Source organism: Odontomachus brunneus, unplaced genomic scaffold, assembly GCF_010583005.1.
Source record: "Odontomachus brunneus isolate Ranch 3 - 2012 unplaced genomic scaffold, Obru_v1 Obru_scaffold_105, whole genome shotgun sequence".
NCBI lineage: Eukaryota > Metazoa > Arthropoda > Insecta > Hymenoptera > Formicidae > Odontomachus > Odontomachus brunneus.
The window spans coordinates 72,363-85,465 of NW_022639555.1; the positions used below are offsets into that span (position 1 = coordinate 72,363).

At 38.1% G+C, this 13,103-nt stretch overlaps 1 protein-coding gene and 1 long non-coding RNA gene across 2 annotated transcripts; one reads left to right on the top strand and one right to left on the bottom strand.

Moving 5' to 3' along the window:
• Positions 1–1,348: 1,348 nt before the first annotated feature.
• Positions 1,349–3,615, bottom strand: LOC116849073. The gene is made up of 2 exons (XM_032825859.1): positions 2,580–3,615; positions 1,349–2,491 (listed from the first exon to the last, which is right to left on the bottom strand). Exons 1-2 carry the CDS (start codon positions 3,124–3,126, stop codon positions 2,466–2,468), a joined length of 573 nt encoding a protein of 190 aa, XP_032681750.1. The 5' UTR covers positions 3,127–3,615; the 3' UTR covers positions 1,349–2,465.
• A 4,134-nt stretch (positions 3,616–7,749) lies between these two features.
• On the top strand, positions 7,750–9,050 carry LOC116849079. Its single transcript, XR_004379079.1, has 3 exons — positions 7,750–7,898; positions 8,046–8,253; positions 8,905–9,050. It is a non-coding gene; the product is annotated as an uncharacterized LOC116849079 (long non-coding RNA).
• Positions 9,051–13,103: the final 4,053 nt, after the last annotated feature.

Consider the following 13,103-nt stretch of genomic DNA (forward strand, 5'->3'; position numbering starts at 1 on the left):
CCCCCCAGCGACCCGGTCGTCCAGACCCGTCGCCGCCGCATTCGGCGGCCGGCCCCTACAGTGGCTCTGTCCTCCTGGGACCCCGCCCCCCCCCATCGCCGCCTCTATCTGCGCCACCTCCAGTTCGGTGACCTTGACGGTGATTCCCTCTCTTTTTTTCCTTTCTTTCTCTAGCTCCTTCCTGGTCTCTTCAAGTTCCTTTCTCAGCCTTCCCTCAATCTCGCTCCTTTCCTTTACTTTTGCTTCAACTCCGTCCCATCCAAGCCAATATCCCCTTTTCCAATTTTCAACCTCAATCATCAGGCTGCGGTCCGCGCGGCACCTCGTTCCCCTTCAACACCTTCAGCCTCAATATTTCCTCCCTGCTCTTCTTTAGCTTCGCTCTCAAACGTTCCACCTTAGGAATGTTAGGCTTCAGGACTCGGAAACCCAGCCAATGACAATAAATAATCTCTCTGCCTCAACCACCTTCTACTTGCAAACCATCGCACGGGTGGCAGCAACTAATGGTTAATACGATTCCACGTTAATATGATTCAGTTCTCTCTCCCGTTAATACGATTCAGTTATCTCTACATGAGGAGACCTTATATTCAGTTATTGTAAACAGACAAGTAGAAAAAGAAATACAACTCGATATCATATATGCAATATTATTTACTTATAATTGCGATATAATATCAGTTACGCCATCTCTTGAAAATCTGTTAAAAAATTAATGTTTTAAAAAAATTAATGCACACTGTAACGCTACACTCGCGGCTCGTGCAGCCGGTTTCACTAATCGAGTGCAGCGACAAAATGTGTGGTACTCTTCGCGCCTCGGCGACCGTTCGGCAGATCCAGCGAGACCCGACAGCTCACACGAACAAAAGAAAGCTCTAGATGGGCGCCAGGTACGGCGGTCCGTACCCACTAACAAAGTATCAACACTAATTATTACTCTAAGCGGTGGTCTCGCCGACGAGGACAACTTGCCCTCCACCCGAACGGCTCGCCCGCACGTCCGGCAGCTCAGCCCTGCTCTCGGTAGAGGGGCTGGTTCGCGCGATGTCGGAAGGGTTAGTGGTTGGCGGGTACTGAAATAATCAAGGCGGATGTTCTCTATTCGAATTTATTCGACGGTAGCTAATTACAAGGATGGGATGTTTTGCCCGCGTTCACACGACAACAACTCGCGTAATATTCTGTAATTCGGCAGCGATTCTTAATAACATAATATAAATATCCTTGCTCGCGGTCGCGATGCTGGTCCTCGGCAGCTTCGATTTTCGAGTCGTGACCACGAAGGTCACGACAGCCACGTAGGCTTTCGGCGGTGTGTTCGCTCGATCTCTCGCGCACGACGGATAATCGACAGCTCGCCGGTCGGGTTTTACACGATGCGCGGAGCTCCTCCTTTCGCGAGAGGAACGCGAACCCTGGCCCTCGCCCAGGGTGGACGGCCGAGCCCCAGTTCCCCGACGCCGCACCGCTCCGCGACACGAATCACTAAAAATCTGTAGTGTCTTCTCCTTGGAACGGACTCACCAAACGGTGGAGCGGGGCAGTCGGCAACGAGCAGCGGCGGTCCCCTCTGGGTTCACACAATAGTTCCGCGCGTGCGGTAGCGGCCTTACAGATGCGGAGGTCAGGTCGTCCTTAGTCGTCGGCTCTATGGATGGCACGTCCCTCACACTCGCTAGGCACGGCTCACAGGAAAAAGCTCTCGAGCGATCGTTGGGACCTCGTTTTATCCCAGGTTTGAATTGCTAGCTCCGACAGCTATCGGCCGTTGATTGGCCGATTTGCCGGATTGAATCCCCCGTTATTCGGCCGTTGTTTTGCGTTAGCTGTTGTTTACCAGCTAGATCTTTCTGGCCGGTCGGCCTCTCCGACCTTGGAGCTTCGTCGTATCGGCAGCCGTTGTTTCTTCAGTCCTCGAGCCTCGCGGCGTCTTCGCCTGGCTTGGAGGACGCTCCGGGTCACGGAGGATGTGCTTGTCGAACTCGTCCTGGTAGCAGCTGTCCTCCACTCGTCCGCGGTGTCTGTCGACTCCATCCCAGCGGCTCCCTTGCGGCAGCTCAGGACTGATCCACCTCGACAGCTCTCTCTCTCTCCCCGTTCTCCTCGTTAGCAGGGGTATTCGGCTAAAACAGGCCTCCTTAGAATGGATTCACCTGTCGGTCCTTACTTACTAATACAATAATAAGAAAGCGATTCACCTGAAATTTTTGGTCCGTCCGATGCTCCTGAGCCTGACTTCTTTCTCCCTCGGCGGCAGCGAATCCTCCCTGAAGTCCTCTTCCTCCTGACCCGACCTCTCGACACCCGCACTCTTATCCTATACACAAAATATTCGGGCCACGCAGGCTCGCGTCCTATTCGCCTTACCGTTAGAACGCGACATCCACCTGCAGCCGGGAAGCCCGCTTTCGGCTACCCCACGACTTTCCGAATGACGGACGATAACAAAAATCGTTACGTCACAACACTCCCAATAGAATATCTCCTTAAATCAGATTTAACGATGCTTATCACGATATTTTAAAGTCAGCATGCAATGAAATAAAAACATGAAAAAATGAAATAAAACTAACCAAAGTCATCCAAAATATTCAAAACGCAGGTAAACATCTCATCCATTTCACTCAAACTTCTATCCCATTCGATTTCATCCTTTGATTCATTCAAAGTCGACAATGACATTTGCAAATCTGTAGGATGTGCCAATGGATTTCGCCATGACGATATTTTTCTTAAATTATCGTGTAACTGGTCTACTTGGATATTTTCGTGTTCAAGTTTCTTCTGAAATAGTCTCCAATTTTCAACTTCATTCTTTGTCAATAATTGACTTCCTTCTTCAACCATTTTATCTAATTTAACCAGCGAATTAATTTTTGTATTATCCTTAGTATTATCTAAGATCTTTGTTCGAATTAATGACTTGATCTCTTGGGCCCTTTGTCCGACGTATATAATCTTAAATTTAAGATCCTGTTCCTTCCTCTCTTTGACCAGCTTTTCGTTTTCCTCTTTCAAATTTTTTATATTTTCATTTTTTATTTTTTCCTTTTCTTTGTATAAATTTTCTATATGCTGCAATTTTTCAATCATATTCAGATGCATATTCATTTTCTTCATCTTGTATATCTTTTCAAACAGATGCTTATTAGTTGCATGAATAATGCCGGAAGCGCGGCAGAGTCTAGTCCTCGGTGGGAACTTAGAAGTAGATGTGACTCGCGTGCGGAGTCGCAAAAGCGACAGTAACGAGTTCTGTCGAACGATATACGATATGTGACAGTGCGTGAGATATCGCAAAAAGAAGTAACCACCTGTGGTGGAGGGCTCCAAGCGTTGTTCACGAGCTTGGACAAGCGTTGTTCACGAGCCGACGGCGGTCGCGGCGATAGCGACGACAAGCGAGCACTCGGAATCGACTTCTTCTCACGGAGAACCAACGCGGCAATAGACAAACCGCGAGCGATTAACGACTATCGAAGAGACTGATAATGCCCGGCCGATACACTCAGATACTACTCGGCGATACTTCTCAGGAGCGATCAGGAAAAGCGAGAAAGCGTGCAAGTTCGAAGACGAAATACTGCGGACTGCTCCAATTTCCCGATTGCTTGCTGCGACGAGCCCCCACATCTCGCGGTTTTTTGCTATGCTCTGGCGCTCGCGGATTGGACACAGCCGTTCGAGCATTTTTCGCTGCGAGCCTATTTTTCTTAAAAGGAGTCTGATAACAGACACGCGCGATTCATCGGCCCGTACCGGCTTCCGATTCGCGGAATCGATGTTTGTGTCCAGGTTGCTTTGGCAACCGCAGCGAGACACTTAACGTGTAAGATTTGCGCACGGCACACGTCGCGAGGCAAGATGCTCACGTTAAGATCACGTACTTCGACGTGATCGCTGGACAAGACGAATCGGCGAAACAATCTATTCGATTCCCGAACAAAGTTTCTTCCGAAAATCTCTCCACCTTTTAATCTCATCCTCTGTCAAAAATTTACTTCCTTTTTCAACCATTTTATTTAATTGAACCAGCGAAGTAATTTCTTTATTATCCTTTGTATTATCTAAGATCTTCAGTCGAATAAATAACTTGACACTTTGGGCTAATTCTCCCACGTATAAAATATGAAGGATATGATCCTTTTCCTTAATCGTCTTTTCCATATTGTGTATCTTTTTAAACACAGATTATTCGTCTTTTCCATATTTTGTATAATTTCATCCTTTTCCTTAATCGTCTTTTCCATATTGTGTAATTGGTTCGGTAAATGAATTAGTTGTGTGAATGATTCGATTTAGTTGTTAGTTTTATTTCATTTTTTCATTTTATTCCATTGCATGCTGACTTTAAGGGAATACGGGAGCGAGCGACGAACTTGATAAGCACCGATAACGTAAAGCGATCGTCAAAAAGTAGAAAACGTTGTCTTCATTTATCGACAATATCGAATTTATATACATATATAACGGGCGAGTTTTTTAATTCATCATTTATGAATTAAAAAACTTGCTCACACTTATAGAATAAAGATGATCGTCAAATAGGCGCTAACATGATACCGCTATCATCCATTCATAGATGTTATGCAAGTGTGTGCTACATGTGTCATTTCAATTTTTTTACACATAGATATAGACGTTACATAAGTGTGAACGCCACGTTGCCGATATTCACATTCTTTTCAAAACAGGCTTCTGCTACTTTTCTGATGAATTCTTCAAACCGCTTATGTGCTGGGTGCATCAAAGAAAAAGTTTTTAGAAAAGAGTGTTGTAGGCGCAAACGTAGTTTGCGAATAATATTTTGAAAAATACCTATTATTTGAGACTTCAATATAATTAGCAACGGTAATTTAAAGATATCTTTTTTATTTCGCACTGACCAATGTTACACTTTATTTTCGCACGTAATTTTACCATATAAATTGGAGCAGTTAGTAAACTATAATTATTGAAAAATGAAGTCAGTGTCACGATAGTAGTAGTTCCACATCGTTTTCATCCTTAAAAGAGGAATGCCTTATCTCATTTATACCTGTATCTTTACTATACAAAAGCATTTTTAATTTGGTCAAGTCAACACAAATTAAAATTTGTTGGGAAACGTTGACGTGATACCGAATACATTTGCGAAACTATTGTTTCGTCCTAATTGGAACAAAGTAAAAACCATTTTGCATTGAAAAATTACATGTGAAAATGAAGCAGCATATCCAAAAATATGAGACGAAAACGATAATGCACTATTACTATTACGAAATCGAATCATTCTACAAAGTTTACTTCTCTCTACCTGCATCGAATTAAAAACCCTTTTGCATGGTGAAAGTACGTGCGAAAATGAAGCAGAGCACCTCTCAATATGAGAGGAAAACGATAATGAACACTTACTAACACGACATCGAATTTTCTTGCAAAGTTTACTTTTTTCTACCTGCGTCGAATTAAAACCCTTTTGTATGGTGAAACTACGTGTGAAAATGAAGCGCAGCATCCAATAATATGAGACGAAAACTGTAATGAACAGTTACTATCACCACATCGAATCTTTGTGCAAAGTTTACTTCTTTCTCTCTGCGTCAAATTAAAAACCCTTTTAAATGGTGAAAGTACGTGCGAAAATAAAGCGAAGCATCCATTAATATGACATGTAAACGATAATGCACTCTCTTAAAATAAATCAGTAAAACCTCCCTGAAAACAGTATATACTGATTTGTAGTTATAAGTGTTGCACTGAAAGAGCTCAGTGCTATACTTAAAACTGATATCAGTGACTATTCACTGATTCACTTTAAGAGAGCACAGTTACTATCACGAAATCAAATCTTTCTGCAAAGTTTACTTCTTTCTATCTGCATCAAATTAAAAACTCTTTTGCATGGTGAAAATACGTGCGAAAATGAAGCGGAGCATCCATCAATATGAGACGAAAACGATAATCGTGAACTAATTTTTCGCTCTACTTTATTGTTACGTCTTGCAGGAGAACGCAACGTAATAAAAGCTTCGCCTATATTTATAGGTCGAAGAGCGAGTCAGCGACCAGAAGGGTCGCTTTACTAGCACAACAACGTACGGGGAGCGGTCCAATTTTGAGTCAGAGATCTGAATCTTTTTACTCGGGACTGGACCTCGAGCGATAATGGGAGAGGACGAGTTAAGAAAAAAATTAAATTTTTTTATAAATGAAAAAAATATGATTTATTTATAACTACAACTTAATACTGTGTGCGTGTGGGTGTTAGCGATCCGTGTGTGTGGGTAGTGTGTGGGTGGTCGGGTGTGTGAGTGGGTGTGTGTGGGTAGTCGGAGGATAGAGGTGGCGGTTTTTCTGAGGGAAGAGGAGCTGAGGGACGATATTCGGAGGGATAGGTAACCGGTACCACCGGAGGAAGAAGGTAAGGAAGGACGGGTGGTAATTGATCCGCAGGTACACTAAGATAGCATCCAAAACAACTGCGTACTACCTCCCGGCAGAACTCTCGCTTATTTCGCGTTTGGTTCGCGAATAAAGTGTCGAACTCTCAGAGGACCCTTTCAAAGTCCACGTAATGAAATCGCGGGTGTCGACCCATTAACACGATTGATTAAAGGTGTTGGTTTTCGGTACAAAGTCAAAATATGTCTGTCCGGACTTATGCGAAATTGAGACGCGATAAAACAATGACTTACTGGAGTGTACGAGGGAAAATGGATCTTACTGAGTTTCCTAAGATCGTACTCCCGTCCTATCTTATGGTCGTTGTTTTTCAAGGTGGTCGTGAGCCCAATGAAGTTCGAAATGCCAAGGTAGATGTGGATAGAAGTGCCTACAAATGCGATGTAGACGATAAGTAATAAAAAGAATAGTAATAGACGTAATAGTAGTCGTAGTGTACTCATAGTGATACTCGTAGTGTTACTCGTAGTGATACTCGTAGGGATACTCGTAGGGATACTGACGTAGGGAAAAGTCATACGGATCGGACTTTTATAATTTTGGAAATAGAAGATTTCGGGGGTGGCGGGTATTTTTGGCTATATGTTATCTTTATATATTATTATTTTCTATATATTTTTTCTTTTTCTTTTTGATAAAAAGAAGTATATCGACTGATGATTCCACGTTAATGGCATAGGAGAAAAAACTTATTATCATTATCTTTATTATTATCATTATCTTTTCTAAGAATGCAGGAAGTCAAGATAATATATTTATATATATTTTTATTGATAAGAGATATGTCAAAAGATTAGATAGATATATGTGTAGATATATGGGCACGCGTGAACAATCACATTCCTAGATAGATGGGAAAGGACGGTGGACTTCGGTCGTCAGAGTTGCCTGGCCGAGCATGACTCATCTTTAAAATTTATCAATCAATTTTGATGATGGTTTGAGTGTTGTGGGAGATTTGAAAAAAATTTTTTTACTTTTCTTTTTAAGTCTTGAAAATTGAGTAAAAACTCATTTTTCTAGCCTTTTTATGAATTTTTTAATGATTTTTGTGGGTTTTTTGATCTCCCAATTTGGGTGCGCTTGGAGCAACATTTTATACACTGCTCATTTTGAAGAAAAAAATGGTTTTTGGTGGGGGGACTGTGAGAAGACTGAGGGACTGATTTTGTACAATTTCATCCTTTTCTTTAATCGTCTTTTCTATACTGTGTATCCTTTCAGAAATGCTTATTCGTCTTTTCCATATTGTGTATCTTTTCAAACAGATGCTTATTAGTCTTTTCCATATGGTGTATCCTTTCAAACAGATGCTTAGAGGCCTGCTCCTGCGACGAGGAGTACATACAGCGAGGTGTATAGATCCTAGGAAAAATTGTCATTTGGGATTTAAAGTACATCTTTAGCAAGTGCAGCATCCTCATGGGAACAACTGCCTCCCGCATCCTGTAACTAAAAAAGTATTTTAGAAAACATTAGAATAAATACTGTTCGGAACTGATTTTTTTGCTCTACAGATGTATTTAAATTTCAAGTTTTTCAACTAAGTTAATTCATTCATTATATCTATGTATTGTTTTGCTGTTTTTCTGTAGGTAAGCTGAACACAAAAAAGCATTAGAATCAGAAAAGTAATTATTACTACTCAGTCTTCCCGTCAGTTGCCCTTCCTTCTAGGAGGAGTCTCGCAGGGACATTGTGTTGAACTCCTGGTGGTGATCTTCTATTTGCATGTCCAGCTGCGAATGGTCGTGTGCCTGCTCGAATTGGGGTGGCCCTGAGCGGTGTTGATTCATCCAAAAGGTCAGATATGGTGCTCTCATCTTATATTAATATTGATTCGTTTAATAAGAAGTTTTACTCTTCTTTGCTAAATTCCAAAAATCCTATGGATAAGCCTTTACTTAATTTTTTTATTTTTCATTTCACCTCTCCTTCTTCTAGTAAATTCTCCAATAGTAATTCTCCCGTTCTTTATTTGAACGAAACATATATAAATAATCTTAAGGATTGGCTTTCTGAGATCTCTGACCTTTTTTCCAGTTCTTCTCTTGCTTAAATTAAGAGAAAGTAGAGAGCGAATAATTTAATCATTTTATTCTCTCTTTTTATAATTTTTCAATACGGCTCCTATTATTTAAACTATTAATAACCCTTCTACCGAAGCTTTTAAAATCGTTCAGTGGAACGTTCGCTTTCTCTTTGCTAGCCCAGTCAACACGCTTGTCAGAATAGGAACTCAAAGATAACTTTTTTAAAAACGCATTTTGATATCTCGGAAATGATATATAAATGGTATCTTATAATCATCATTTACTAGAAACATCTATAAAAAGAGCTCCTAAAGTTATCACATTTCAGAGATCTCTTGCAAATATTATCTTTGTGATATCATGCCAAATGATAGCAGTTTGATCTGTCATGAAAGATATAATGTCTTCTTTTTCTGAGCAGTTCAAATGCGTATATGATACTGCAAGATAGATTTGGGTTTGCCGATTTTTACTGTGGAAAGATTAAACGAATTTAATAAGACACTATCTGAAAATCTTGCTGCTCGATTGCATTATGTAAGTATTATTTACTACTAAAACTTTATTACATTACAATTAACCCTGATAGACATTTATTACTGACCAATTGATCATAGTCGGTATTACATTTCTATAAGAAAAATATAAGTAGATGATTGGAAACAACTTCTTGTTCTTGAAGATATGTAATCCTGACTATTTTGAGACGACTTTTCCTCTTACAACATTATATCTACAACCGTTTTTTTTATAATGAAAAAAACCACTTTGCTTTTTACAGGCGATAGACATTGACAATGCAACTCATGGTCAGATTCTACAGCTGACAGACATAAACACCCATGTCTGAGTTGCGCCGCCACTGCCTATCTCCTGTATCTGTACTATAATATGCAAACTAAATACACTTACTGTTTATCATATAAAAACTAGACAACGTTTGGACAACGTTTTGTACAAGAAAGAGTCATTTCAGAATATAGTCTGGATTATGTCTTTCCAAGGACATGAGGTTGTTTTCAATCATCCTGTATAACTTGTGTTTTAAGTCGAAACATACAATATGATTCAAATATCTAAAAAAAATCTACATAGACGCACGGTTGTCATTACGTACCGCAATTGAATCGTGGAACTATAATCTATTACATTTATGGAGATGATTCTGCCCGTTGGAATTAATTATTAAATAGACAACATCCTGGAATGAAATGTTTTTTTCATTTTCATGAAAAAAAAATTGATTAATTGCTACTTTAAATATTAATTACATTCTGATAGTTTCTTTTGTATATTTATTGTTTCATTATATGTTACATCTATGAATGACACGTAACTAACTCATAAGGGATGTAACGTTTACATCCATGGATGCATTGTATGATTTAATATCAGTAAAGTTGTTATCAAATGTAGGTTCGTTTGTCTATCTGGGTATACCAAAAATGTGTATTACATAACCTCTATATAAAACACCTTATATATCTTGAAATGACAATAGTATTATGTGGCAGAGCTCGGCAGGAGATACATTTTTCGCGCTAGGCGACAAGGCAAGGGGAACAACACTGGGTGGACGTTCCCTAAAATTGACTGAAAGGTGTATCGTTTGCCGAACTTTGTTATATGGACAAAAACAAATAATTTTTTTACGATTTTACCATCTAATTTATTTCCTTTTTTTGTTGCTTCGAATTTTCTTTTTTCTTAGATGGACTTCTTCATATCTAAAAACATAAATTTCATAGTTTTGACACTTTGTTACTGTATGTATAAAACATTTTGAATGTAGTATAAACGTTAATAATAATGTTAATAATAATGTAGGATAAAATTACTAATAGTAAAAGTTCCATGTGAAAATAACATTTTATTGCTGTCAGTACTATTTTTGTAATACTTTAGAAACCAATTATATTTATATGTTATCATATAATTAATTTGTACAATTTGTCCAAAGATATAATTACTGATTCCTATCTTTTGGTAATTTTTATTCATTAATATGTGCGTTTTTTTTATAGTATCATTATAGTTCAATATTATTTATGTTACTCCAGACACAACAAATGTCCAAAATCGAATAATAAGACGTTTTTAAGACATCTGTGACAATATCTTATAAACTTGCCTTAAAAATATCTTAAAAACATCTTATGACCCGATTTTGGACATTGTGCTGTCTTCGACTTTACACTTTACTACTTTAATACAAATTACAATATGAACATATTTTATATATTCACAGCAAAAAATGATTCGAACAATAGGAGGTATAACTCCACATAAACATGTACGAAACGCTATGAATTTAACGATAACTGATATGTTAGCTTATCGCATGACATGGATTGGTTATAAACATAAGATTGAAACTCGGAGCATTCAATTTATTAAACTCATTATTGGTATTTGGTCATTTCCTATTTGTTTCTTTGTGGAAATATGTCAAAATTAAACGACTTTTGTATTACTTGTAATTTTTACGATAACATAATACTTTATTGTTATCATTAGCAATTTTCTAAAGTTATTTCACTTTATATTCTATTATAACTTTCGTCTTATAACACTAAAAAGCTTCTATATTTTCATAATACAAGAAAGCTTAATTTTACATATTTTCATGTTTCATATCCAAAACAATGCAACATTATATTTTGGCACTTTCATCCTTTTCACTTTCTGCTTTTTAAATGTCTGGGAAATCTAAATATGCAAACGTTTTTAAAAGAATTCAATATAGTATTCAAACAATATGTATAATGAGTAATTTATATAAATGATGAAAACATACTTTTTCACTTTAGAAAAAGTATCTTTCATTATCTGCAAAACATATTGTTCATTGTTAAAATATTAATAATAATCGTTTTCATTATCTGGATTTTCCGAGCATTTCAATGGTTACACAATATTAAAACTGTTTCTTTTAGGCGCTTACACGCTGTAAGAGTCACTTCATAATTACTACTCATTATATGCGAATGAACGATGGAATGCCATTTATAACGCGTAAGCGTCCTAGAGGAACGCAACCTTAATATATATAAATTCTGCAAATATTTTCTGTTGCTAATCACGTTAATTGACCAATCACGATTGATTATTCTTCTATAATTCGACTATAATTAGTAAATTGTTTAAAGCTTAAGACCCATATCTGAATCCTTTTTTATCTATAAAAGTGCTTCTAAAAAAGGCTTAGGAGTCACCTGATTGGCTGAGAAGCTATATTCAAGGTACTTTGTTCCGTACGGGAGTACGGAGACGAGTACGACGGGCGGCTGTGCGCCAGGTGCCTCGATGCTCGCAGGCGCCGGCCTCTAGTCGCTGGTTCGCGTCGCGGCGACGGCGCGAACCATCGTAACGTCATTGCTTTTAGAGTGTCTAACTTGGTACGTTGACTTGCCTTTTACGACGTATTTTGTAACTTTACAGATTTCCACCTTCTCGATACTACCTGTGATTGAGAGGAGGAGGGTTCGCGAGATCTTTCCGGATTACTTTGCAGCCCTCCATCACAGGTGGTTACTTTTTTTTGCGATATCTCACGCACTGCCACATATCGTGCATCGTTCGACAGAACTCGTTACTGTCGCGCTTGCGACTCCGCACGCGAGTACATACTCACTTCTAAGTACCCACCGAGGACTTAATCTCTGCCGCGCTTGCGCCATTATTCACGCGACTAATAAGTATCTGTTTAAAAGGATATACAATATGAAAGACGAATAAGTATCTGATTGAAAGGGTACAGTGTATGGAAAAGACAATCAAGGAAAAGGATAAAATTATAAAAAATATGGAAAAGATCTAACGAAAAGGTTAAGAAAGAGATTAAGGAAAAGGATCATATCCTTCATATTTTATACTTGGCAGAATTAACCAAAGTATCAAGTTATTTATTTGACTAAAGATCTTAGATAATACAAGGGATAATAATGAAATTACTTCGCTGGTTCAATTAGATGAACTGGTTGAAAAAAGAACAAAATTTTTGTCAGAGGATGAGATTAAAAGATGGGAGATAGGTATATACAGTGAGTATCGGTATTGTCTACATGAAATCGCTATACCACATTTTTATGAAAAAAAGATTTTCGGGAGAAACTTGAATGCAGAAAAATCCAAGTGGACCAGTTAAACGATGCTTTAAAGATGGTATCGCAATGGCGAAATTCATTAGCACATTTTAAACATTTGCCAGTGATTTTATTGATTTTGAATAAATCAAGGGATAAAATCGATTGGGATAGAACTTTATGAAATGCAGAAAATGTTTACCTACATTCTGAATTATTCGGTTTAGTCGTTAGTTTTATTTCATTTTTTCATTTTATTTTATTACATGCTGACTTTAAAATATCGTGAAGAGCATCGCTATCACACACAAAATAAGATATTAATATAATTTGATACCAAATTTGTATTTATTATGTTACATAAGAATATATTTATATAACATTTATATAATAAGAGATATAAAATAAGAGACTTATAATATATGAATTAAAAAAAAAAAAACATATTGGGTGTACAACTTAATTTGGTCCGTTTTTTTGCTTGTAAAACGCATTTATTTGAATGATAAAATGAATTAATATATTATTGAAAGTA